This window comes from Coregonus lavaretus (genome assembly GCF_964263955.1).
Source record: "Coregonus lavaretus genome assembly, chromosome: 17".
In the NCBI taxonomy this organism is placed as follows: Eukaryota; Metazoa; Chordata; class Actinopteri; order Salmoniformes; family Salmonidae; genus Coregonus; species Coregonus lavaretus.
Window position 1 is genome coordinate 17,370,957 of NC_140004.1, and position 25,410 is coordinate 17,396,366.

General features: G+C 44.9%; 1 protein-coding gene across 1 annotated transcript in view; it reads right to left on the minus strand.

Moving 5' to 3' along the window:
- Positions 1 to 22,172, minus strand: part of LOC311144814 (stalled ribosome sensor GCN1-like) — a 28,479-nt gene extending 6,307 nt beyond the window's left edge. Inside the window, exons 1-43 of the mRNA XM_084180956.1 lie at positions 22,152 to 22,172; positions 20,701 to 20,803; positions 20,500 to 20,563; positions 20,267 to 20,398; positions 20,007 to 20,115; positions 19,142 to 19,240; positions 18,866 to 19,000; positions 18,675 to 18,743; positions 18,399 to 18,507; positions 18,215 to 18,289; positions 18,016 to 18,144; positions 17,860 to 17,910; positions 17,644 to 17,742; positions 17,386 to 17,559; positions 17,122 to 17,274; positions 16,882 to 16,974; positions 16,693 to 16,768; positions 16,440 to 16,599; positions 15,392 to 15,581; positions 15,163 to 15,287; positions 14,799 to 14,977; positions 14,538 to 14,631; positions 14,202 to 14,315; positions 13,907 to 14,105; positions 13,482 to 13,634; positions 13,174 to 13,355; positions 12,929 to 13,009; positions 12,321 to 12,464; positions 11,743 to 11,867; positions 11,395 to 11,584; positions 11,197 to 11,267; positions 10,704 to 10,869; positions 10,352 to 10,546; positions 9,725 to 9,971; positions 9,484 to 9,605; positions 9,216 to 9,330; positions 8,837 to 9,016; positions 8,484 to 8,704; positions 8,290 to 8,358; positions 7,866 to 8,201; positions 7,630 to 7,772; positions 6,375 to 6,492; positions 6,048 to 6,263 (exon numbers count right to left, since the gene is read on the minus strand). Of these exons, the coding sequence (XP_084037082.1) occupies positions 6,048 to 6,263; positions 6,375 to 6,492; positions 7,630 to 7,772; positions 7,866 to 8,201; positions 8,290 to 8,358; positions 8,484 to 8,704; positions 8,837 to 9,016; positions 9,216 to 9,330; positions 9,484 to 9,605; positions 9,725 to 9,971; positions 10,352 to 10,546; positions 10,704 to 10,869; positions 11,197 to 11,267; positions 11,395 to 11,584; positions 11,743 to 11,867; positions 12,321 to 12,464; positions 12,929 to 13,009; positions 13,174 to 13,355; positions 13,482 to 13,634; positions 13,907 to 14,105; positions 14,202 to 14,315; positions 14,538 to 14,631; positions 14,799 to 14,977; positions 15,163 to 15,287; positions 15,392 to 15,581; positions 16,440 to 16,599; positions 16,693 to 16,768; positions 16,882 to 16,974; positions 17,122 to 17,274; positions 17,386 to 17,559; positions 17,644 to 17,742; positions 17,860 to 17,910; positions 18,016 to 18,144; positions 18,215 to 18,289; positions 18,399 to 18,507; positions 18,675 to 18,743; positions 18,866 to 19,000; positions 19,142 to 19,240; positions 20,007 to 20,115; positions 20,267 to 20,398; positions 20,500 to 20,563; positions 20,701 to 20,803; positions 22,152 to 22,169 (5,823 nt within the window). The 5' untranslated portion in view covers positions 22,170 to 22,172. The remainder of the gene's footprint in view (positions 1 to 6,047; positions 6,264 to 6,374; positions 6,493 to 7,629; positions 7,773 to 7,865; positions 8,202 to 8,289; positions 8,359 to 8,483; positions 8,705 to 8,836; positions 9,017 to 9,215; positions 9,331 to 9,483; positions 9,606 to 9,724; positions 9,972 to 10,351; positions 10,547 to 10,703; positions 10,870 to 11,196; positions 11,268 to 11,394; positions 11,585 to 11,742; positions 11,868 to 12,320; positions 12,465 to 12,928; positions 13,010 to 13,173; positions 13,356 to 13,481; positions 13,635 to 13,906; positions 14,106 to 14,201; positions 14,316 to 14,537; positions 14,632 to 14,798; positions 14,978 to 15,162; positions 15,288 to 15,391; positions 15,582 to 16,439; positions 16,600 to 16,692; positions 16,769 to 16,881; positions 16,975 to 17,121; positions 17,275 to 17,385; positions 17,560 to 17,643; positions 17,743 to 17,859; positions 17,911 to 18,015; positions 18,145 to 18,214; positions 18,290 to 18,398; positions 18,508 to 18,674; positions 18,744 to 18,865; positions 19,001 to 19,141; positions 19,241 to 20,006; positions 20,116 to 20,266; positions 20,399 to 20,499; positions 20,564 to 20,700; positions 20,804 to 22,151) is intronic.
- Between the last annotated feature and the right edge of the window lie 3,238 nt (positions 22,173 to 25,410).

Sequence of the window (25,410 nt, forward strand, 5' to 3'; positions counted from 1 at the left end):
GGATGGTGTTCTCAGGGTGATGAGAGGTGTTGGGTTTGCGCCAGACATTGCATTTCCCTTGATGGCCAAAAAGCTCAATTTTAGTCTCATCTGACCAGAGTACCTTCTTCCATGTGTTTGGGGAGTCTCCCACATGGCTTTTGGCGAACACCAAACGTGTTTGCTTATTTTTTCTTTAAGCAATGGCTTTTTTCTGGTCACTCTTCCGTAAAGTGGTCCTATGGACAGATACTCCAATCTCTGCTGTGGAGCTTTGCAGCTCCTTCAGGGTTATCTTTGGTCTCTTTGTTGCCTCTCTGATTAATGCCCTCCTTGCCTGGTCCGTGAATTTTGGTGGGCGGCCCTCTCTTGGCAGGTTTGTTGTGGTGCCATATTCTTTCAATTTTTTTAATAATGGATTTAATGGTGCTTTTTTATGACCCAACCCTGATCTGTAATTCTCCACAACTTTGTCCCTGACCTGTTTGGAGAGCTCGTTGGTCTTCATGGTGCCGCTTGCTTGGTGGTGCCCCTTGCTTAGTGGTGTTGCAGACACTGGGGCCTTTCAGAACAGGTGTATATATACTGAGATCATGTGACAGATCATGTGACACTTAAATAAAGTCCACCTGTGTGCAATCTAACTAATTATGTGACTTCTGAAGGTAATTGGTTGCACCAGATCTTATTTAGGGGCTTCATAGCAAAGGGGGTGAATACATATGCACGCACCACTTTTCCGTTACTTATCTTTTAGAATTTGTTGAAGCAAGTTATTTTTTTCATTTCACTTCTCCAATTTGGCCTATTTTGTGTATGTCCATTACATGGAATCCAAATATAAATCCATTTAAATTACAGGTTGTAATGCAACAAAATAGGAAAAACACCAAGGGGGATGAATACTTTTGCAAGGCACTGTAATTGAGGTAGATATCTACATATAACTAGGAATAAAGTGACAGATAATAACCAGTAGCAGCAATGTATGTTATGAGTCCACAAAGTTAGTGCAAAAAGGGTCAATGGGTTAAATATTTAGCAATCTTATGGCTTGGGGGTAGAAGCTGTTCAGGGTCCTGTTGGACTTGGTGCATCAGTACCACTTGCCGTGCGGTAGCAGGGAGCACAGTCTATGACTTGGGTGGCTGGAGTCTTTGACAAGTTTTAGGGCCTTCCTCTGACAACGCCTGGTATAGAGGTCCTGGATAACAGGGAGCTCCGCCCCAGTGATGCACTGGGCCGAACGCACTACCCTCTGTAGCGCCTTGCGGTCGGATGCCAAGCAGTTGCCATACCAAGCGGTGATGCAGCCAGTCAATCTGCTCTCAATGGTGCAGCTGTATAATTTTTTGAAGATTTGAGGGCCCATGCCAAATCTTTTCACCATCCTGAGGGGGAAGAGGCATTGTCGTGCCCTTTTCACAACTGTGTTATTGTATGCGAACTATGATAGATCCTTAGTGATGTGGACATAGAGGAATTTGAAGCTCTCGAACCGCTCCACTACAGCCCTGTCGATCTGAATGGTGGCATGCTCGGCCCTTCCGTTTCCTGTAGTCCATGATCAGCTCCTTTGTCTTGCTGACGTTGAGGGAGAGGTTGTTGTCCTTGTACCACACTGCCAGGTCTCTGTTTCATCGTCATTGGTGATCAGGCCTACCGCCGTTGTGTCGTCGGCAAACTTAATGATTGTGTTGGAGTCGTGCGCGGCCACACAGCCGTGGGTGAACAGGGAGTACAGGAGGGGACTAAGCACGCACCCCTGAGGGGCCCCTGTATTTAGGGTCAGTGTGGCAGATGTGTTGTTGCCTACCCTCACCACCTGGGGGCGGCCCGTCAGGAAGTCCAGGATCCAGTTGCAGAGGGAGGTCCTTAGCTTAGTGATGAGCTTGGAGGGCACTATGGTGTTGAATGCTGAGCTGTAGTCCAAATTGGAGATTTTTGGTTCCAACCGCTGTGTCTTTGTGAGACGCAGTGTAGGTGAACGGATGATCTCTGCATGTGTAGTTCCCACCGTGAAGCATGGAGGTGGTGGTGTGATGGTGCTTTGCTGGTGACAGTGTCTGATTTATTTAGAATTCAAGGCACACTTAACCAGCATGGCTACCACAGCATTCTGCAGCGATACGCCATCCCATCTGGTTTGGGCTTAGTGGGACTATCATTTGTTTTTCAACAGGACAATGACCCAACACACCTCCAGGCTGTGTAAGGGCTATTTTACCAAGGAGGAGAGTGATGGAGTGCTGCATCAGATGACCTGGCCTCCACAATCCCCCGACCTCAACCCAATTGAGATAGTTTGGGATGAGTTGGACCGCAGAGTGAAGGAAAAGCAGCCAACAAGTGCTCAGCATATGTGGGAACTCCTTTAAGACTGTTGGAAAAGCATTCCAGGTGAAGCTGGTTGAGAGAATGCCAAGAGTGTAAAGCTGTCATCAAGGCAAAGGGTGGCTACTTTGAAGAATCTCAAATATAAAATATATTTTGATTTGTTTAACACTTTTTTGGTTACTACATGATTTCATGTGTTATTTCAAAGTTTGATGTCTTCACTATTATTCTACAATGTAGAAAATAGTTAAAATAAAGAAAAACCCTTGAATGAGTAGGTGTGTCCAAATTTGACAGGTACTGTAGATCTTTATTTTTTAATGGCACACGAGACACCTGTCTTATTCATACTTATCTCAGTGAACTAAACCATTGCGGCTGTGGGGATGGCACAGTCCAAGAAGAAGGGAGAGTGGCTGCACAATGCACGTCTCTCCAGAATGCGCTCTCTCCTGCCAATTTGTGCACATTCATTGTTTCTTAATTTAATTGTGTGAATTGTTTGCGTTTGATTGTTAGTGTCTATTAATTCCCCATTACATATAATCACCAGTAGTACATTTACCCTTAATTGCTGTAATTTCTAATCTACAATGTTTGTTTGGGTACGGTAATATCTGTTAATGCATTAAATATATTATTATTCCAGTCTTTTACCGTTCTCATTGTCGGAGTGGACACGTTGCTTGCAGAGTGCATAACCTATACTACACTTGTGAGAAACATGTTTTGGTTTATTTCATTCCATTTACGAGTTTTGTCAATTTAGTCATTGTCTTTTGTTTGGAGCGCTCCTGTCAATGTTGATTAAGGACGCGCACCTGATTACACATTGAAGTAGGCCTATACGTTTCCTGGCCTGCGCACAAATGTAGGCAAATACATTTGGGGATCTGATAGTATTACTGATTGGCTTAACGCACCACCACTAATGAGCTGTGGAGCATCTCAAAGTAATGTTTTCTTCATCTCAAACAGCAAGCAAACAAAGTCTGTTTTTACATCCATTGAGAATGACAATAGTTCCTCAAAGTATTTGGAATAATCTTTCCAGCTCTATACCTTTCGATAACCACTCAGCGTGAAAGGGAAAAATGTCATGCTCTGATCAAGTGAAAACGTCATGAAATAGGCCTACCTGATTACTTCTTATCCCTTGCGCAATAGCCTACAGCTGTGTCTGTCCCGAGCTCACTGGCACAATGTTTGCCAGTGCGAGTGAGCTTCAGGCCAGACCCAAGTTAATACAATGTTTCAAGTTCGTTGCAGACAGGCCATGCGCAGCCAATGTGATTTATAGGATATTTGTTTTTATCAGGAGAATTTTCTACCTGCAGGCTGCAATGTTTTTATTTGTTGGCTTTATAGGCTATATTTCCATAGTTGGCAATGGTAATAGAAGTTTAGGTTTGTTTCATTTTCATTTAGATTTGGATAGAATTTTGATTAACCACATGACAATGATTTTCAGATACGAAGACGAAATTAAACTGTTCCACGAAAATGTGCATAAGAAAACCATAACTGGCACGTAGATCGGTAGAAATTGTAAGATAAATTGGCATTCCACATGAGAAAGTTTGCCGACTCCTCATGTAGCCTATTACCAGCAACTTCAACAGAGTAACAGCAGACTCTGCGAAAGCCAGTAGGAGCGGGAGGAGGATGGTCAGGACAGGTTACGTTTTTAAAATTCTGGTTCTCTTGATCTCTGGCTCCCCCTTGAGTCATTTGTGTCTTATTTCAAACAGTGTGGATGTTGTTGCCTGTAATTCATGGCTTCTGTTTGGGATATGTACGTACGGTCTCTGTAGGGATGACGTCGTCAATGCACTTATTAATGAAGCCGACAACTGATGTGGTAAACACCTTCAATACCATTGGATGAATCCCAGAACATATTCCAGTCTGTGCTAGCAAAACAGTACTGTAGCTTAGTATCCGCTTCATCGGACCACTTACATATTGAGCAGGTCACTGGTACTTCCAGCGCAAAAAACATACAAAATAGCTGAATTGGTCAGAAGCCCGTAAAACTGCTGCTATCCATTGCAGTGTCATTCTCTCTCATTCAATAGTTGTGAGCAATACGGAAACAGCTCCATACAGTGCATTCGGAAAGTATTCAGACTCCTTGACTTTTTCCATGTTTTGTTACAGCATCATTCTAAAATGGATCAAGTTGTTTTTTCCCCCCTCAATCGACACACAACACCCCATAATGACAAAGCAAAAACAGGTTTTTAGACATTTTTGCAAATTTACAATTTTTTTGGGGGAAATATCAAATTTACACAAGTATTCAGACCCTTTACTCAGTACTTTGTTGAAGCACCTTTGGCAGCGATTACAGCCTCGAGTCTTCTTGGGTATGACGCTACAAGCTTGGCACACCTGTATTTGGGGAGTTTCTTCCATTATTCTCTGCAGATCCTCTCAAGCTCTGTCAAGTTGGATGGGGAGCGTCGCTGCACAGCCATTTTCAGGTCTCTCCAGAGATGTTCGATCAGGTTCAAGTCCGGGCTCTGGCTGGGCCACTAAAGGACATTCAGAGACTTGTACCGAAGCCACTGCTGCATTGTCTTGGCTGTGTGCTTAGGGTTGTTGTCCTGATGGAAGGTGAACCTTAACCCCAATCTGAGGTCCTGAGCGCTCTGGAGCAGGTTTTCATCAAGGATCTCTGTACTTTGCTCTGTTAATCTTTCCCTCGATCCTGACTAGTCCCCCAGTCCCTGCCGCTGAAAAACATTCCCACAGCATGATGCTGCCACCACCATGCTTCACCGTAGGGATGGTGCCAGGTTTCCTCCAGACGTGACGCTTGGCATTCAGGCCAAAGAGTTCAATCTTGGTTTCATCAGACCAGAGAATCTTGTTTCTCATGGTCTGAGAGTCTTTAGGTGCCTTTTGGCAAACTCCAAGCGGGCTGTCATGTGCCTTTTAATGAGGAGTGGCTTCAGTCTCGCCACTATACCATAAAGGCCTGATTGGTGGAGTGCTGCAGAGATAGTTGTCCTTCTGGAAGTTTCTTCCATCTCCACAGAGGAACTCTTTCAGAGTGACCATCGGGTTCTTGGTCACCTCCCTGACCAAGGCCCTTCTCCCCCGATTGCTCAGTTTGGCCAGGCGGCCAGCTCTAGGAACGGTATTGGTGGTTCTAAACTTCTTCCATTTAAGAATGATGGAGGCCACAGTGTTCTTGGGGACCTTCAATGCTGCATAAATGTTTTGGTACACTTCCCCAGATCTGTGCCTCGACACAACCCTGTTTCAGAGCTCTACGGACAATTCCTTTGACCGCATGTCTTGGTTTTTGCTCTGACATGCACTGTCAACTGTGGGACCTTATATAGACATGTGTGTGCCTTTCCAATTCATGTCCAATCAATTGAATTTACCACAGGCGCACTCCAATCAAGTTGTAGAAAAAACTCAAGAATGATCAATGGAAACAGGATGCACCTGAGCTCAATTTCGAGTCTCATAGCAAAGGGTCTGAATACTTATGTAAATAAAGTTTCTGTTTTTAATTTTTAATACATTTGCAAACATTTCTAAAAACCTGTTTTCGCTTTGTCATTATGGGGTAGTGTGTAGATTGATGAGGATTTGTATTTAATATAATTCATTTTAGAATAAGGCTGTAACATAACAAATGTGGAAAAAGGGAAGGGGTCTGAATACTTTCCGAATGCACTGTACATACTAGACTTAGGGAGCAGTAGAGTTACCGTTCTCTTGTCGGAGCAGTCGGAGGCCAGGAAGCCCAGCAGCAGAGAGAAGAGGGTGGGCAGGATCTCTCGGAGGGTGCGGGGCGTGTTGGACACCACAATCTTCCACACGTGTAGGGAAGCCTGTCGCACCACCAGCTGGGTGTCTGAACGACCCATGTAGAGGCCAGACAGGACCCGGTTACGCCGCTCTCCACCCAGTGCTCCGATGATAGCCTGGGGGAGGAGGAAGAGGGCTCAGTACCGACACTACATTCAATATTATTTACTTCTCATATCAACCATTATATAACCAACAATCTATACAGGAAAATCATGTCAGTATACCTTGTTGGACTGCGCTGTGCCAAAGTTGTCGTCCTCTGAAGCGGTCTCGGTGGTCATCTTGCCTGTGACTCCAGAAATGTGGAACAGTAGGTCTCCGAGCAGCTGCACAGAGCTGAACCTGTGGTCCAGAGACAACATGGAGGCTCAGTTAAGACTACCATTTCCAAGAAAAGCATTTGGTATACTATATAATGTTGCATATAATATCTAGAGTGGGTCAAATATGTTAATTCTGTAGATAATCCTCAAAGAAAACCAATGGTCCAAACCTTACGTCTCGATCATAATCCATTCAAAACGTATTTGAGTTTACCCTTGTAGGATGGTCAAAATTAGGGAGACTAAATCAATGGAAGCCAGAGATGTTTTGTGGTCCACAATCGGAAAAATAGCATTGCGTCAGCTAGGCTGGATGCTGTGCAAGAATTAAGGCCACCTGACAGGCTTACCATTGAACTCGCCATCTTTCTTTACAAATACGGAGGACATAAAACAACAGATGTAAGATATATATCGATTTGAGTGGTAGTATTTTCATATTTAAGTATACGCTGTTCATATTAATGCAAAGTTCCTGTTCTTTTTCAAGACTTCTCACAAAAACAAGCGCATCTCTGAAAATGTCAATGGAGCACTGAGCATACCGCAAGATTTTTACATTTAATTCAGCTGGTGTCATGCTAATTTTGCCATTTGTTTATCTGTGAATTAACCAATGTTATCAGGCCACACCCGGCCACGATTACAAACACCTGTGTGTGTCCTTTGACACTATATAAACTAGTGACCCTGCAGTGTTTGTTATTATAACCTGATGAGGACAGCTTGTCTGTGGAAACGTTGGTTAATAGGTTATTAAATGATTGCATCTGAGCTCCCAGAGTGTGCAGCTCTCCTTTTCTTTATCAAATTTTGCCATTTGCACCTGCAGAAACAACTTGGAAGAAGACGACGACCACAAAATGTAAAATCCTAAAACGTTTAGTCGAGAAAGCTCCACCACTGTCAACAGAGCTCAGTGCTTATTATCAGATGTATTAGGTTACGAAATCCGACTTTTTGGATATAATGTTAATGATATGTTAGAGAAAGACTCCATGGGAATGATTCAGAACATGACGAATCAGATTTGTCTTGGTAAAATGTATTTTATAAACACAAAGAAGTGAAATGTCATCACCAAAGCGCGTTCTGAGCAGAGTGGGTGGACACCCTATAATATCACATAAATGATGTTTGTGAGTAGATGTCTGACCTAATCCTCCAGAGGTCGTCAAACAGGCCCTGTTCCAGTTCAGGCAGCAGCAGTGCGATGGCAGTCTCAGCGTACATGCTGATGATGCGCTGGCCAGCACGCAGGGCAGTGTCTCTCACATATTCATTCTCATCAGCAAGAGCCTGAAAAAAGAGGAGAGGGAGACTGGTGAAAGGTATTCACAACCAGAGAGAGAGGGATTGGAGGGACGGTGGTGAATGGAGAATGCTCCATACCTTGAGGATGCAGGGGATGATGGGGCCAATGTAGGGGGTGAACCTGTCCCCGAAGGTGAGGGGCAAGTAGATGAACATCATTATGTAACCGTCGCGGACATGGGAAGCAATGTCCACCTTGCTGGCCGTCTGCACCACGTCTGGCATCAGCTTGTCCAGCTTCTCCACTCCCAGCCCAGCCATCACCTCAGCCAAACCTTGGGCAGCTCCAGAGCGGTCCACAGAGCTCTGCTCAGACGCTAGGGTCTCCATGAGCCAGGGCATCAGGTCATCAAAGCACGACTCACCCATGCCCTTCACCATGGCACCCAGGGCCTTGGCTGACACGGTACGCACCTGGTAGAGGAGAGGAGAAGGAGCGAGAGTTATTATCAGGTAACCAAATCACGTGTTTGTTGTTGAGTTGTTTGGTACAAGCACATACCTCAGGCACAGGGTCTAGCAGAGAGGCTTTGAGTCCAGGAATGACACTGGGCAGGTATGGGGACAGGTCCTGCAACACAAAGACACAAACACATCGTGTCAACCATTAGAAACACATACATTATAAACAGTAGAGCATTTTGAGAAGATCAATTGTAGTACAACGCAACTCAATATCCCAGTGCTGCTATGTACCTTCTGGTCAGTGAGGGAATACATGTTGCCGATGATCTGAGCAGCCATCTTGCGAGTGTCGGTGGAGCGGTCCTGGAAGGCCCTCTGGACGATTGGCATGATAAGGGCCAGGGAGGGGGCATCGATGAAGTGGACAAACTTGGTGTCCAGCAGAGTCTGCAGGCAGTTATGCGTCTTACGGGAAGGGTCAGTGAGGGCGTCCAGTAGGATGGGGGTTATGGCTGAGAGGTATAGAAAAACTGTTAGTAACTACCCTAAAGTACAAATCTGAAATAAAATCATTTTCATACCGCTTTGAACGGAAGTTTCTCATTTATCTAACTAAATATCAGAGTTTAACACAGCACTCTTACCCAGGATCTCAGGATTGCGGATGACAGAACCGATCTGTCGTAGGGCCTGCTGGCCAGCATTTTGCACTTTGACATGGGAGTCAGTCAGCACCTCGGTCAGCTTGGGCACAATGCTGGGCAGGCAGGAGGACAGCTGCTTAGGGGCACAGTACGCCATGGCACCCAGGAGCTCCACGGAACCTGGAGGGAGGGGAGGAGGGATAAAGAGGGAGCAGCAGAGGCAGTAGTGGGGGAAGAGGAAGGAAGAACAAGATAAGAGTTAAGGTGGGTTAGTATCATGAGTAACCAGCTGAAATAAGTCTAACAGGTGATTGATTTTGAATGGTTATGTCCTCAGAGCTCTCTAAAAAGGGCCATGATGCTGTGGGTTCACCCTCACCTGCTTTGGTCCTCCAGGATTCCTCCTCCAGAGCCACCAGCAGGGAGGGCAGCACTAGCTTCACCCCATGGGCACTCAGGTTCCTCATCACCGCCTTGGCACAGTCATCTGCCGCCTGGGAAAGGGCAGGGAGGTTAGGCAAAGTGTAATGCACAACAAAATGTGAGTGAATGTGAGAATTATTAGGTGCAAAATGAGTGCTGTGTGAGAAAGGAGGAAAGAGAGAGGGAGGTGGGATTGAAATGAGAAGCTGGTAATGTAACTCTACCTCTCTGACGTACTGGTTCCCATCCCCGAAGCAGAGCAGGAGGTGAGGAAGCACGTGGACCACATAGGGCTCAAACAGCTTCCCCAACATGTTGCACAGCATCTCAAAGGCAAACAGGGCACCTGGAAAAGAGAGAGAGAGAGAGAGAGATAACTGTTAAAAATCACAGCCACAGATAGCAGGAGAACAAACTAAACCATGGAGCCCAGCAAGGTTAAGCAACTGGCGAGAAGTCACTGACCCTCTCTGCGTCGGAAGTTCTTCTTGTCCTGGATGGCGTCGCTCAGGGTGCTCATGATGTCCTGCTGTTTGAGGGCCAGGATGCCCAGGCCTTTGACCAGGCCTGCCAGGCCGTAGGCCGCGCCCTTCCTCTCAGCGTACTTGTCACTCTCCAGCAGCAGCTGCAGCAGCTTACGCACCATCCCCCCAGCATCCTCCCTGATGGCAGGGACCAGGGGGGGCAGGCAGCTAGCTACAGACTCCTGGACCTGAGAGAGGTTGGGAGGAAAGAGACAGACAAGGCAACAGTTACTACAAGCAGGCTTAGTGATGCTCAGCTGAGGCCAATGTAAAGGCATTTCATTGTAAAGGTCAATGCATATAGGTTATAGAAATCAAGATGAAACATATAAAGAATAATGGGAGGGATTGTTCCAGAGAAAAGTGTGTGGTCATACGCACATCCTTAAAAAACTGGACTAATAAAGGATACCTGAAAAGAAAAGATAGGCCCTCATATTGAATATGCTCCCAATTACCACCTTTATTGACAAGGTTTCAATCCAGCAAGGACCTTCGTCAGACAAATAATTGGGAGCATATTCAGTGTGCAGGCCTTTCTGTCCTTTTCAAGGGATTGTTCCAGTACCTGCTGTGACGGTGTGGAGAGTGCAGTGATAAGCTTGGCCACAATGGGTTTGACCTTGGGGTCACTCTTGTCCAGATGTTTGGCCAGAGAGCCCATTAGGATGACCACACTCTGGCGGACTGAGTCGTAGCTGGCGTCCTGGGGGGCGTTCTTCAGAAACTCCTCGAACACCGGGAGCAGGGAACTCACATTGTCCTGGAACACAACAAGCAACACACTGCTCAGAAAGAAGCCACAAAAATGGACATACTGTATTGCGTTAGTAGGATTCCGTTGAGAGAAGAGCAATTGCATTGGGTGCCAGGAGATGGGTGTGGTTGTATAGAATAAATAAAAGAAACCGTGTTGGTACCTTTCCGTGTGTGTTGAGGGCGGAGAGGGCAGCATCCAGCATGCAGCGCCGCACCTCAGGGTGACGGTCATTCAGGGCGTCAGGAACAAAGAACAGGAAGAGAGGGGTGACCTGGGGCTCATCCAGGTACTGACACAGCTTGTTCAGAGCCAGGGCGATTCCACACCTGCAGACACCAACACACCCTTAGACACCATGCACAAGGTGGTCCCACTTAGTAAAAGCAAATGAGGATCTAGAGCAGGGCTGTCCAACCCTCTTCCTGGAGATCTACGGTCCTGTGGGTTTTCAGTCCAACCCTCATTTAGCATATCTGATTCTACTTATTAGCTGCTCAACAAGACCTTAACTAGCTGAATCAGATATGCTAAATTAGGGTTGGACTGAAGACCTACAGGACAGTAGATCTCCAGGAAGAGGGTTGGGCAGCCCTGATCTAGAGAGTGGAATAAGAGTTGTATTGACACTGTTGAATGGCAGAGCGTTTTCTAACCTGGCTTCCCACTGGTCAGGTGGTTGTTCAGAGATCACTCGTCCTAAAGCATCCAGGACAGGAGGGGGTCTCTGTAAAAACACAACAGTTTCACATTGACCATGGTTCTAGCCTACAATTCTACACCACTCCTGATACCCAGTGACTAGGGCCTATTTCGGAGCTGTGATAGGAGGGACACGGGGGAGGGAGACTCACGTAGAGTTTCTGGTGGTAGAGCTCATTGAGCTGGCCCAGGACTATGGGGGACTGGTCGCGGTACTCGCTGATAGCTCTGGACAGAGCCTCGGCCCCGGCAGTACGCACAGCCTCCTCATGGTGGGTCACATCCCCGATGAGCAGAGAGCACAGCTCAGGGACCAGCTCCAGACACAGAGCCTGCCACAGCCTGGGGGAGAGAAGGGGACCAGGGGGGTATGGTCAGTCACAGCAGCTACGCTACATGAGACAGGAGACGCGCTACTTCACAAAAGCTGTCATTCTGAAGAGGGGAGCTACATCCTATATTCAAAGTATTACATAGAGGGGACAACATTAGCTACTTACTTCTCAGCCAGAGTCCTTCCCTCCTCCTCCACATCAAACCTGGACACCCACAGCCTGCGGAGAACACTCAGACCACTGGCATCTGTACTTTCTGTAGGCAGAGCCATCTCCATCTCCAACAGGCCCTGGACAGAGAGAGAGAGAGGTGGGACATTAGCACACATCCAAAGACACACACACAGTAATTACACACAGTACACACACACTAATCAAATCAAATTGCATTTGTCATGTGCCGAATACAGCAAGTGTAGACTTCATCGTGAAATGCTTACTTACGAGCCCTTTCCCAACAATGCAGTTAAAAAGAAAGTAAACAAATACATAAAAAAGAAAATAGTAAAACAATAAAATAACAATAATGAGGCTATATACAAAGAGTACCAGTACAGAGTCAGTGTACTGGGGTACGAGGTAGTTGGGGTGATTGAGGTAATATGTACATGTAGGTTTGGTTAGGTGATTGATTGAAGTACTATGTACATGTAGGTAGGGGGTGAAAAGCAGAAAGTCTGGGTAGCCGTTTAACTGTTCAGCAGTTATGGCTTTGGGGTAGAAGCAGTTTCCTATTTCCTCACCCTGAGGGCAGCGTCTCTGACAGAGAAGCAGGGGGAGAGTAGAGCCTCCAGTAGGACATCTATCTCATTCTGCTCAGCCAGAGCACAGCCCTGCTCTCCTCCTCCACTGGCACACACCGCCGTCAAACACTGGGACGCCAGCACCTGAAACATACACAAACACACTGTATAAACATATGTGATAGCTCTACTGGTTAGCATTTGTCTGTAAATGTGGTAGAAGCATTGCCTGGCTACACAGACTCCTTGCGGACGTTAATTCTTCTCCGCAATGAGTCTGGATCCGTGTACCTCCCCGACCCTTCACCGAATACGAACACATTCGGGGCCGTCTGATTGGTCCAGAAACGGATGGGTTGAGCCAGAGCCAAAACACACATGGGTGAAGCGGCGGTTTGAAAATTCGTCATTGGCTTTGATTCTCTGATTGGTTAGAGACAATCCAATCACTGATGACTTTTGTACAACGCCCCTCGTGCCTCTCTTCACCACAAACGACTTCTATGACGGCAGTCTCAGACTAAAGTATGTAGCGGCGAATGACAGAGCAGCGGAATAATTTTGTGTGAGTCGTCAGGCTAGTAGAAGCATGGTGTTTGAGTGTGTACCTGCAGCCTGGGTGCTGCAGTGGAGATGACTCTGGTCAGCAGCAGCAGCATACCGAAACGAGGTAGCAGCTCAGGTCCATTCTGAGAGGCAAAACAGAGAGACAAGTCATACAAACATAAGCCCTTTGTCTATGATAGAGTGGAGTTTAGGAAGAGAGGACAAGTATATACATTGATATGAGACCACCTCAGACAAAGTGAGGTGACAACGCACTGCTAGGCGATAAACTTGATCCAACTCTTACCTCGTCGATGAGTATGTCTGTGGTGTCAACCTCGGCGCGGAGTTGAGCGTGCACATTGATGACCTGCAGGGCGCGGACCTGCATGCTCTCCGTCTCCTCGGTGCTGCCCGAGGAGTCCCTGAGCACGGTGTTGAGCAGGGGGAAACAGAAGGAGAAGGCTGGGGCAGACAGCGGAGCCATGTCTGAAACAGGATGAGAGCATTAGGCCACCTGCAGGTAATATACTCGCACTATGTTGATGTCATTGATGTGTGTTGTTTGTCAGTATTGTCTCCCCCGTCTTGCCCTCTCTCTCTGTGTGTCCTCACCACCAGCCTTGCCCTCTCTGTGTGGGACAGTGTGCATGTGCAGCAGCCCGACAGAGCGCTGGGTGGCTGTGTCTAGATCCTCCTCTCCCCAGGCCTCGTCCAGATCACACTCAGGTTTCATCAGGCGCAGTGTCACCTGGCCCACCAGCACAGCTGTAGGAGAAGACCATGAGTAGAACATGCAGGAGGTTAGAGAACATTTCATCACAGAAAGTATTTCCCTCCACTTTATCTTTGTTCACTCCCATTTACAGATCAGACAACTAGACAGGTATAAGCAATAACTCCAGTTTTCATGTAGGCTAGTTGGAGTTTCCATTATATTGTTTTCTCCTATCCAGTCCTGTCAGATCTTTGAAGGTGTGTGAACAAGGACAGAGGAGGGAAGTGAGAGAAAGCTCTCCCTTGTGTAGTAGTCCATGTACCCAGGTAGTGCAGCTCCTTGGGAATGAGGCAGGCTCCTATGTCGAGGAAGACCTGCTGCAGGCGTGGGGCAGCCAAGGGGGAGTGGAGGAGAGGCAGTAGGACCTGGAGGACCCCTGGGAGCTGCCAGGAGATCTGGGGAGGCTTCTGGATCAACATTGCCTCCAGCAGACCCACCGCACACTGTAGCTCCATGTCCAACTGACAACGACAATCAAACAACAGGAATATTATTATGTCAATGTCTAGAATCTAAAGTTTGAGAAACGGGATACGTGTTAAAATGTCTGGCCGTACCCCCTGTAGTCTCTTGCGAATGGAGGACTCTTTCTCCAGCTGGGCTTGCATCATCTCCTTCTGTTTGCTGGTCAGCTGTAACCCATCTTTGATTCCTTTCTTCTTCTTGATCTCCTAAAACACATCAAAATCCCAGTTCAATTCATAACTAATTTATTCAATTAATAATGGTTCCATCGTAATTCAACATCTACATTTTCTGCTAACTTAACAGAGGAGGATCAAACAGTTCCAATATGCTCCTGTATCTATTAACCAATAAGATGAGGTAAGAGTGCAACAGTTAACAGGCCTCGCTACATCTAGTCCCCGGCAATCACAGTCCCCCAGTTTCACCTCCTGCAGCTCCAGTTCTATAATCTGTTCCTTATATGAGTAGGCCTTGTTCTCCCTCTTCATGTTGCCCTTCTTAGTGCTCTCCTGCTGGGCACTGCACAGGACAGGGGAGGTGGGAGGAAGAGAATGAAATGTTGAAACAAGCCTTACAAGCAACAACAAAGAAAATCAACATAGCCAAGGTGTTTGGATCAATGACAAGTGTTCTTGCTGTCTACAATGGTAAACCCACAGTAGTAATACAGTGTGTTAGTGTCCTACCTCTGGATGATGCTCTTGTCATACAGCTCTCCCTCAGGGGTGAGCATGATAGCGTACTCCTCTCTGGTGACCTGCCGCAGCGCAGGATTGGACAGCCACTGTGTCACATGCTCCATCACCCGCGGCAACACCTTGATGGGAGAGAGACCGGACAGGGCACCAACCGCATTCCTTACAGCCTGGTGAAACGAGGACCAACCATCAGTCAGCCAATCAGAGAACAGGACAAGTTGGACCATAGGCTTGTCTCAACCAATCACGAGAGCAAAAGTGGGCCTTAGCCAACCCTTGGGTGTGAGTATGTATGTGTATTGTAATGTGTAGATCTAATATAAGGATGTCAATATGAGAAATATGTTCTGACCTGATTGTCAGTGTTGGTCTCCAGCAGCAGTGGCAGAATGTCATCCAGGTTCTTGTCTATGAACTCATCGGCCTTAATGTTCATGCTGGACAGCAGGTAAGGCCACAGCCCAGGTCGAGCTGCAACTGCATCGTCGGAGAGGAGGCAATATGTCAGTACTAGTAGTGGGTTTATACAAACTGCAGTGTGAAAGATGCTATAGTGCGCAGCAACAAGTAATCCAACAGACCTATAGAGGGATGGTGGGTGACGATGAGGATCTCCATGGCCATCTTGTCTGCCTCGGCCGGGTCGTTCCACTGGCCAGCTACAGAGCACACCACACACAGTGCTTCCAGCAGGACGCGAGGGGGACTGTAGGCCTTACCGACTTCCGACAACTCCCCTGACTCCGTCTGCAGTACCTCCTGAGGCAACACCTGGGGAAAGATAAAGATGCAGTATTGTCAATAGCTAGGTTTGCATCCAATTGGCAAAGATTTTCATGTGAATATTCTAAAATCTGTATAAAAACAATATGTGCATTTTCCCACCAGAGATGTGTTCCCATCAAATTGACTTGAAACGTACACGGTTAAATTCCCATGTACCCAATAAAAAAATAAAAGTAAATGGGTTCCATCGAATTTTCAACTCTACTGATAGTTTTGTCACAGAACATGTTGTGTTATATAGTGAATGTGCCCACTCTGGTCTTGGCACGTGCGCAGACACAGTGTGGGTGTGGCTACCTACATGATGAGATTCCTTTTTTATTTTTTTATTTGTCAAACGGCAGCCAAGCACCGATAATCATGTCACCAGAATAAGACCTTCGATATTTATTGGAAAGCAGCATCAAGTTGTGAAATTCATCATAACTAATTTAATCTGTAGCTTAATAAACTGCATGCTTTCCCGAGTCGTAGTGGGAGGACCACATCATCGCGTGACTCCAAGTTGACTTCGATATGATGGTTAATCTTTCAATATTTGCACAATAAGGCGTTTCCGCCTCCATTTCTCGCATAATTAATTTTACAGACACAAAAACATCCCACCCTGTTTCCACCAGGCCTGTCGTGACATTTTTTATCCAACATGTACTTTACTCGCATAAGTTGAATGGAAACCTGGTTTATGACAAAAACATAATGTAGAGAATACAAAGAAAGATCCATGTCTAACATCCCAATGTAATTATTCAGTCATTACAAGTTTATAGTCCCACTGAAGTGAGACCTGACACTACAAATCCATTAAAATTCTTAGTGCATCCCATAGCCAACTATTCTTACCTTGTGTTTGTTGATGACCACTCTGAGTTCTCCCAGAAGGCCGTAGGCTAGGCCGGAGCCACCCAGGGAGGAGAGCAGCTTCTTCACGATCTGCTGTGCCCGCTTCCGCACACGCCAACTACGAGACAGCAGCACCGCTGCAGTGGCACGGTGGTACATCCTAAGGAAAGGGGAGCAATGGAGTTACAGTTCAGAGGGGAATGGGAACAATGTTTGGAAAACAGCTATGCATGACCAGTGTCAAATCACTCACTGTGATTTGCCATTGGTGAGTCTGTGGGAGTGGTCCAGGAAAAGTCTCTCACACAGCTGTATCACTGTGCACAGGGCTGGGGTGAAAGAAGACAGGTTTACTACTCAATGTCATTCCATATCTTGACACTTGTGTGATGACTGATCTTGTGCATATTTGTGTATTGTGTAGTGTTTGTTTATGCCTCACCTTCCTCACTGGCCTGGGAGAGGAACTTCTCTGTGGTGAATAAGGGTTTCTTCTCATCCAGGATCAGGTTCCAGAAGCCAGCCAACTTCGCCTCTGCAGCAAAGACAAACACAACATTTTATGCCAGTCTCCAAACTGATTAACAAGGACGCTGTCCCCTACAGGCAACCTCATTCAACAGAGTCAAAGATCTAGGCCTTCATTAATCTCATGGGGTGTCATCATCCTAGATTCGCTCACCTGTCTGAGTCTCCAGCAGAGACAGTCGACTCAGGAGAACGGCAGCAGCCACACCTTCTGAGAGCAGGGCATACTGGGAGTTCTGGGCCGCAGCCTTCTCCACTGTCTGGAGGAGGAGGGGCATTAGGTCAGATGCCTGTCCCAGAGTGTCACCTGTGGATGAGAGGGGGGTCAGGACTGTGACACAGTGCCTCCTGCATTCTGTAGAACTGGATCAATGCCCACACAAATAACATAGTTGCCCAGTGCCTGTGACTAACTGACCTTTGAAAGCCCCTAGCATGGCCTGCAGGTATGCGTGGCGGACAGGAGAGGTGGAGGTCTTGAGAGTGAAGGCCTTCTTTAACCAGTCCAGCAGAGCCTTGGGAACCTCCACCGTGAGCCGCCCACTCCACTGAGACAGCACAGCAACCGCGTGCACCAGGGTCCCCTCATGGACTGACGGAGAGAAACAACATGAGCACCTCTCTCTTTATGGATGAAGGGAATGAGAAGGAGGAAGGAATGAGACATAGTTCTTACCTTCTTGTTGCAGATAAGGGATAAACAGCACAGCGACTGCAGAGCTGAGCGTTTGGCTGGAGGTGCCCGACACAGCATGATGGCTGCAGCTGCCGATACCTGGACAGAACAAGTCAAAACCAATCAAAACAGGGGTTAAAAGACAACAGCTATCTGTCTGCAAGACTACATACTATGTGTGGGTTATGAAAGACAGGACACTTGGGACCACGTTACCTGACAGCACACTCATCTTCTGGCCGAACGCTGTGAGCTTCCCCTCTGACCCTGAAAACACACAGTTCTGTTAGTGCAAAAATATACTTTACACTAGGTGCTGTGCCATATGTGCTCAAATGTTTCTTAGGTGACAATAAAGTGAGCTGTCCTTGCCTCCCAGGATGCTGAAGAGGTGTGTGACGACGTCCTGTACAGCGCTGGGGTCACTACACTGCTTGGCCAGGTTCTGCATGGCCTGCACTGCCTGATCCATCAGCTGGGGGTTATTGGCCTTCAGCTGGCCTGAAACACACAGCCTGGTTACACACACATCCTCAAAAAGCTCATTTCTACATATAAAGGCCTGACTTACTTGCGATGCCTTTTCCAATATCCATGGCATACTGACTGAGGTCAAGCGTCACTGAAGCCAGTAGACAGGAGACGGCTGAAGGAGAGGAAAATATATCTTGAAAGGACAAAACTACAAAACATAGTATGGAATATACACAAAAGTGTGTTGTGGTATTGGTTATGATATTGGCTACTGTACTCACTCTGCATGGCATTCTCTGGGCTGCGGAGCATAGCCTTCTGCAGGGCAGGCAGCAGCAGCTCCTTGAACTCAGAGTGGGAAACATGCCGCAGCAACGAACCACTCTTGTCCTGCAGAGGAACACAAAACACATTACAGAGAATAATTTTCAGCACCAACACCCACAATATTTCACAATACACATAAATTGTGGCTATGGGTGGTCTTCAGGTTGTGAACTCCAATCTTTTGATCTCCCTGAGAAATGCAGTTTAAGGGGCAGTCCAGCTCCACTCACCAGTATGTGTTGGTGTGGTCTAGTCTTGCTCATGAGGACTGCCTTCATATACAGGTCCAATATGGCACTCTGAAAACAGAATACAGAATTGGTTAGAGATCTTAAATGTGACCATATGTGCTGACGAAATCAGTGAGATTTATTTTCTTTTTATATAGAAATATATTGAATTCAACTAATATCACACTCACCTTGTGTTTCTCTACAGTGGCCATGTCTTTGTGAGTTGTGCAGAAGTCCAGACACACCCCGAGCAGAGCCAGTGAGCTGGGGTTCTGTTCCAGACTCAAAATGGTGCTTATATACTGATCAGCCAGGCCAGGGTTCTGATGAAAACAGCAGAGACAAGCATTCTAAATCACAGCAGATCCAATATAGTGATTATACACTGGACCATGATGACAGTGCCCAAATATTCCTTGTAACTGTCTGGTCATTCCTTGAATGCCAACCCACACCTTCCTTACCTTTTTCCACATGTGGCTCAGGTTCTTCAGGGTTGACTTCAGTGCTGTTGCTTGAGCCCCACCCACCACCTCAGCCAGCAGCAAACTCTGGACCTCCACCTGTCAGAGGAAAGATAGTGAATCATGGACGGTGAATAAATGCACAAAAGTCCAAACCCATGATAAAGAAATTAAAATATATACAGGTTAAAAGTAATGACTAAATGTTCCACCCTTAAATATAGTTGTGAAATGTTCTTGTTTTAAGTATGATTAGTACTTTCTTAGTAGTGACTAATTATTATACTCCGAAACAGTGTGAGATGTGTTAGAATCTACTACCTGGTAATGTGTGAGTGTAGGACCAGTAAAGATTATGACATTGTGTTACTATTTAGCAATGTGAGTAAGAATTAGGCCAGACAACAAAGGACAAGGAGAACTGTCTACAGGCAACTGAGAAACCAAGATAACTGAGGAATTTAGGGAGGAGAGAAACTGTTAGGCTTGGAAGAGAGTGTGTGTGTGTGTGTGTGAACTGATGGTCAGGAGGGCAGTTTTAAAGTGGAAAACTACAGCCCGCCTAAAGAGGGGAGGGATTTTTGTATGACGTGTGAGTATAAAAGATGGACTCTGAAATTGTGATGGCAGAATTCTCAATGAATAAACATCTCTGACTATGCAGACCGGGACTCTGTCCGTTTCTTGATCCTTTTGGGAGACGCACAGAGACACTGAAATAGTTTGTTAAATAATTCACATAACAACCCAACATTTCCCACAAATGGTGTGGAACTAGAAAGCATACTGATAACTGACATGCTGAAATTGTTTCACAGTATAGAGAAAGGCAAGGCTTCTATAATCAGTGTCCTCGTTCATTTACCAGTTTCTTCCAGATGGGGCCCTCTCTTTTCTCTGGAGCCGAGAACACAGAGCGAACCAGCAGGCAGGTCCAGGCCAGCCCGGTGAAGGCTGCCGAGCCTGTGCTCTTACTGACAACACCACAACATACAACAGATGGACAGGGAACAAAAACAAGGTATTCAATATGTGGTCGAATTAGTACAACGTTGTACTGTAAATGTGTAAACAAATTTATACAAAGCATTTAGCCTTAACCCTCTACCTTTCCCCATGTCCTACCTGGGCGTGCCATTCTTGCTGATGACACCACTGTTGAGGAGGCAGTGGAGGAGGCTGGTTGCTAGGATTTCAGGTTGAGACTCAGCCAATAGGCCAATGACAGAGAGGAGAGCTCGTCGAGATGCAGCATCCCTACAGAGTAGCCAACATGTTTTCATTTTAACAACACACACTACCAACAAATCACTAACAGGGGAATCCTGAAGAGCAGTAGGCTAATTGAGGGCACCTACCTGTATCTGTGTGGCGTGAGACAGAAGAGCTTGCATAGCCCTTTAATGGCTGTCTCTGGTAGCTCTGTATGGAGAGACATACACATTGTCAATCACCCGACACCAGTTTGCTTTAATCTTGACCATCCAAGCCAAATAATACACAAAGAGTGAGAGCAGAAATTAAAACAATTATGCTGACTTGGGCATCTGTCTACTCACCTTTGCCACTAATGCACTGCTTCAACTCGCCAAGGACCTCCTTGCGCTCTCTTACACTGGCTGTGGTCACTTTCACAGCAAATTTCTTCAGTGTGTCTGAAACCTGGTGCAATAGACAGACATCCAAAATCAAAAAAGAAAGCTTTGGCTGGCAATGTGTCTCTGTAGCGCAACGTCAATCATTTGAACCACTTGCACTGCATTTATAAAAATGACAACGTTTGAAGTTATAACGTTGCCAGAAATCGTCAATTGATCAAGATGAAAAATAAATCTGAGATTTTTATGGTATGACATCGGGCAGGAAATTATCAGACCACTCATAACAATCAAAACATTTTAATTTGCAACATTCTGGATACTGAGGCGTGGTCACCAAACGCATTATATGACATTCAGAAGACAGTCGTGTTTATAACTGGATAGCATTAAATAGCAATCAAGTTCCAACAAAAATAGGCTGTTACCAACAAAGAACAATTTCATGAAATGCGGCATGCTACCTAACAGGTAAATTAGTTAGGCTTGCTAAAATTTGCTCATCTAGCTACAACAGTTGGCATTTCGATGTATCTCAATCAACGGAGTTGGTCACCAATACGCACGACAAAACTCGCTTAGTAGTTAGCTAACAACAGCTAACTAGACACGTTGAGCCGCGACTAGTGTGGGCGGACTGGAGCTCCAACGTCACATAAATTGACGTTATCAAAAACATGACGTTGTCGTGTCTAAATGGAGGCTATTCTTTGTTGCTGTGTTCAAATGCTAGTAGGAACTAGGAAACTCTGAAATGTCAGAATTTCGAAGTTCCGACGTGCACTTGAACGCGGCGTGTGCTGAAACGCAGTTTTTGATAAACGTCAGAACTCCAGTCCGCCCACACTAGTCGCCGCTCAACTCCATCGCGAATCGTGGAGTTGAGTCGGCAATGCTAGTAACGTTAGTAGCTAAACTAGCCAGAACTATGTGGGGTGTAATCATTAGTCCAAACAGTTTCAAAACGGAACGTTTTCCAACGACAACGAGAGTTCCTATGACAGATCCAGGTAGATTCCTCCCGGTTTCGTTCTGTTTGGTTCCTAGTGAATACACCCCTGGGTTATAATCATTACTCAAAATAGAAAATTTTGCAACGAAAACTAGTGTTTCTATTGGACAGTTGCATGTAGGGCCCTCCCGGTTTGCTGAACCTGTCCAATAGAAACGTTTGGAGTCATTATTAAACCCCTGCACTCTCCGCATGTAACGTTGCTAGCTAGCTTAGCCAGCTGGATAGACTGTTTAGCTGGATAGCCAGCTGGATAGCCAGATCTATTTTTTTAAACAGGAAAACATACAGCCAGCCACAAAGTAATTATCCCTCATATCACATCTTCATTGTCAAAAGTATTTGGTAGACAAATTCTCGAGGAGGAATCAGCACAATTTTAAACATCTGCCACACAAACCTGCGTGTCCGCTGCCATCTTGCCAGTGAACTAGGAAGAACTTGTCACTTCCGGTTCATGACAACGCCTGATCACCACGTGATCCTACAGGTGGTAGACATTTGGAATATAATAATATATATAATATCTTTGCAATTGATACACAACCTAAAAAGTGAACTGTGCACATACTAATTTAGAAGGCAATCTCAAATCTTTGTATTATTTTTTTTTTTACTGTCATCCTTCCTTGTCTAAACCTTCCACACTGCAACCAAGGGCCAAAAGAGTTGGCTGCTAGGGGGTATGTCAAGGCCAGATTTAGTCAGGGCTTCATGCTTTCCTTGTACAGAAAAACATTTACCCCACTATTCTTACAAATATTTTTGGTGAATTGTCTTTTCTATGCAAAAATAATGACATCTAGATTTCGCCACTGAGGCAGATAGATATTTTGGTCCAATATCTAGTGTGCTGAATCCATTCTTAATTATTCCTAGATATTATAAAAATTGGGTCTGTAGCAACTGATAATGTTATAAAATGCTAATAATGTAATAGCTGCTAATAAAGTAATAACTTTTGGATTTATAATGTTATAAATGCTGATAATGTAATACATTGCCAATAATGTAATACATTTGCTGAACAGATAACAACGCTTTTGCACATAATGTAATAATGATTACGTTGTGTTGATTATTACATTATGAAATGGGTAACTATTTCCTTTGAATAGTGTAACTTTAACAAATAATGTAATATTCACTATTTCTTTAATGCATATCAAGTGTCATGCTTCAGTAATAGCTGACATGTAGTTCCATTGTAGAGTGGTCACTCGACCATCTTGTCAATATAATGGATAATCTTTAACCATACCCCTTGGAGTGGACACGTCAGGTGGTGTGGGCGGGGGTACACATGAGTCTGGTTCCATCTCCTCTGTAAAGTCAAGCCTGGGATGAGGAGTGAAACTCCTGTTGAATATTTGTGTGATCATTAGAATTTGGCTAATCACATGACTGCAAGGTGGGTCTTCAAATATAGTTTTTTATTTTATTTTCTCTGACGACACTGGATGTTTGCAATAGTATCCCCCCGCCAAGTCTGTTGTGGCAATGGATGCAAATGCAAATAGTTCAAGTGTGACATTTAAAAGCGTCCGCATGCTTCCCGTCCGAAACAGTTCGTGATATTATAACTAACTACATTGTGGCGTTGTTCGTTTTGGTCTTCAGCATTGTTTTTGGGGGGCTGATTTGTCATTCAACGAGAGACTAATCGTTTTCATACAAGTTTTTTCACTTGAGAAATACCGCACCAAACATCTTAATGTAAAATGCGCGACTATGGTCTCCTTGGCAAAAAACGTCTAAATGAATGACAGATTTCTTGAGTTCTTAGATTAATTCTGACTATTGAAGCGTTGACTACTGGCTACAGCATCTCAAGGTGGACAAATGGTACGATTGCCGTTTTTTCTAGTTTTTCAAACGGTGTTAAGAGAGTATGCGGCCGATCCGAAGCATGCCATTAAAGAAAGAGTGGTTTAGGTTATTACATTATTGGTTTAATTTATTATTACACCATTAAAAAAAACGCATAATGTCATTTATTACATTTTGCGCAAAAACATTTACGTTATGTATTCAGCATTTTTACGACATCAGCATTGATTACATAAATGCAAAAATGTTATTACATTATTGGCAGTTATTACTATAGCTGTTGCTACAGGGTGTTGAAATGTAAACATGATCACAAATAAGACACTTTGGTACCAAAATCAGATTTTATTTGAGTATAGCCTATATGAAATGAGTTGGATCAGTATTCAGTACTGTGACATTTCAAATGAAAGGAGAAAAAAAAGTGACATGGGACACAAAAACAGTCGCTTTGGTTAAATAATAGCCTTATACAATAATTCGGAATAATTCTGAAAATAAAAAAGAAAGGCTCTGGATGCAAATCCCTGAACAAGATACAGGCCCAATACAATTACGTAATGCAACCATTACATGATAGATAAGATTACAAGCCCACAAACCCAGCTGCTGTACAGTAGATGCAACTCAGATGCTTAGTTAAATAAGCCATTTCCTCCTTAGCTTTAGAGTTACACTCGCAGAGACCACTATCAGACCAATATCAACACATTATCCAGTGGACTCACTGACAGAGATCTGAAAAGATAGTCCAGGAATCACAGTCTATAAACAGTAGGCTACCTTGCTGGTCTCCCCAGTGTAAAATACATTGCATTGATATATTGGCACAAAAATAGATAGGCCTATTCCTTGAAAGCGTAACTTGGATAGAATCAAGCGGTTGTTGAGTTCTCCATACAATGTTTACAGTTGCACACAGTATTGTTTGCATTGAAGCTGTGTGTACTTACATCAGGGCTTAGCCTTGTGCAGTATTTATTTTACAAAAAAAGTGGAATACAATGCACGGTAACTTTGGATACTGAGAAATAGAAAACTATCTCTGCTATGAAATGTCAGAGGATTTCTCTTAATGAGTGGTTATTCAAAATATTAACTGACCAGCGCTTTGTATACAATGTACACAAAAATATTCACAATATTCTCACAGTAAAATGTAACTGTCTCCTGTATGCAGAATACATTCTAATGTTTATCATGGCATGCTCTTTTATACTGCATGAGCCCTTTCTGATCAGAAAGCAACTCCAAAACCAGTCCAGCTTAGGTTTAAGCTCTAAAAGGACTGGGTAGGCAGTGACAGTTACAACATTACCCATCTGTTGTATTATGAGACTATTTTTACAAACATTAAAGGGAGTCAAATATTATTTGTTGTAAAGTAATCTGTCACATACACTACCGGTCAAAAGTTTTAGAACACCTACTCATTCAAGGGTTTTTCTTTATTTTTACTATTTTCTACATTGTAGAATAGTAGTGAAGACATCACAACTATGAAATAACACATATGGAATCATGTAGTAACCAAAAAAGTGTTAAATCAAAATATATTTTATATTTGAGATTCTTCAAATAGCCACCCTTTGCCTTGATGACAGCTTTGCACACTCTTGGCATTCGCTCAACCAGCTTCACCTGGAATGCTTTTCCAACAGTCTTGAAGGAGTTCCCACATATGCTTAGCACTTGTTGGCTGCTTTTCCTTCACTCTGCGGTCCGACTCATCCCAAACCATCTCAATTTGGCTGAGGTCGGGGGATTGTGGAGACAAGGTCATCTGATGCAGCACTCCATCACTCTCCTTCTTGGTAAAATAGCCCTTA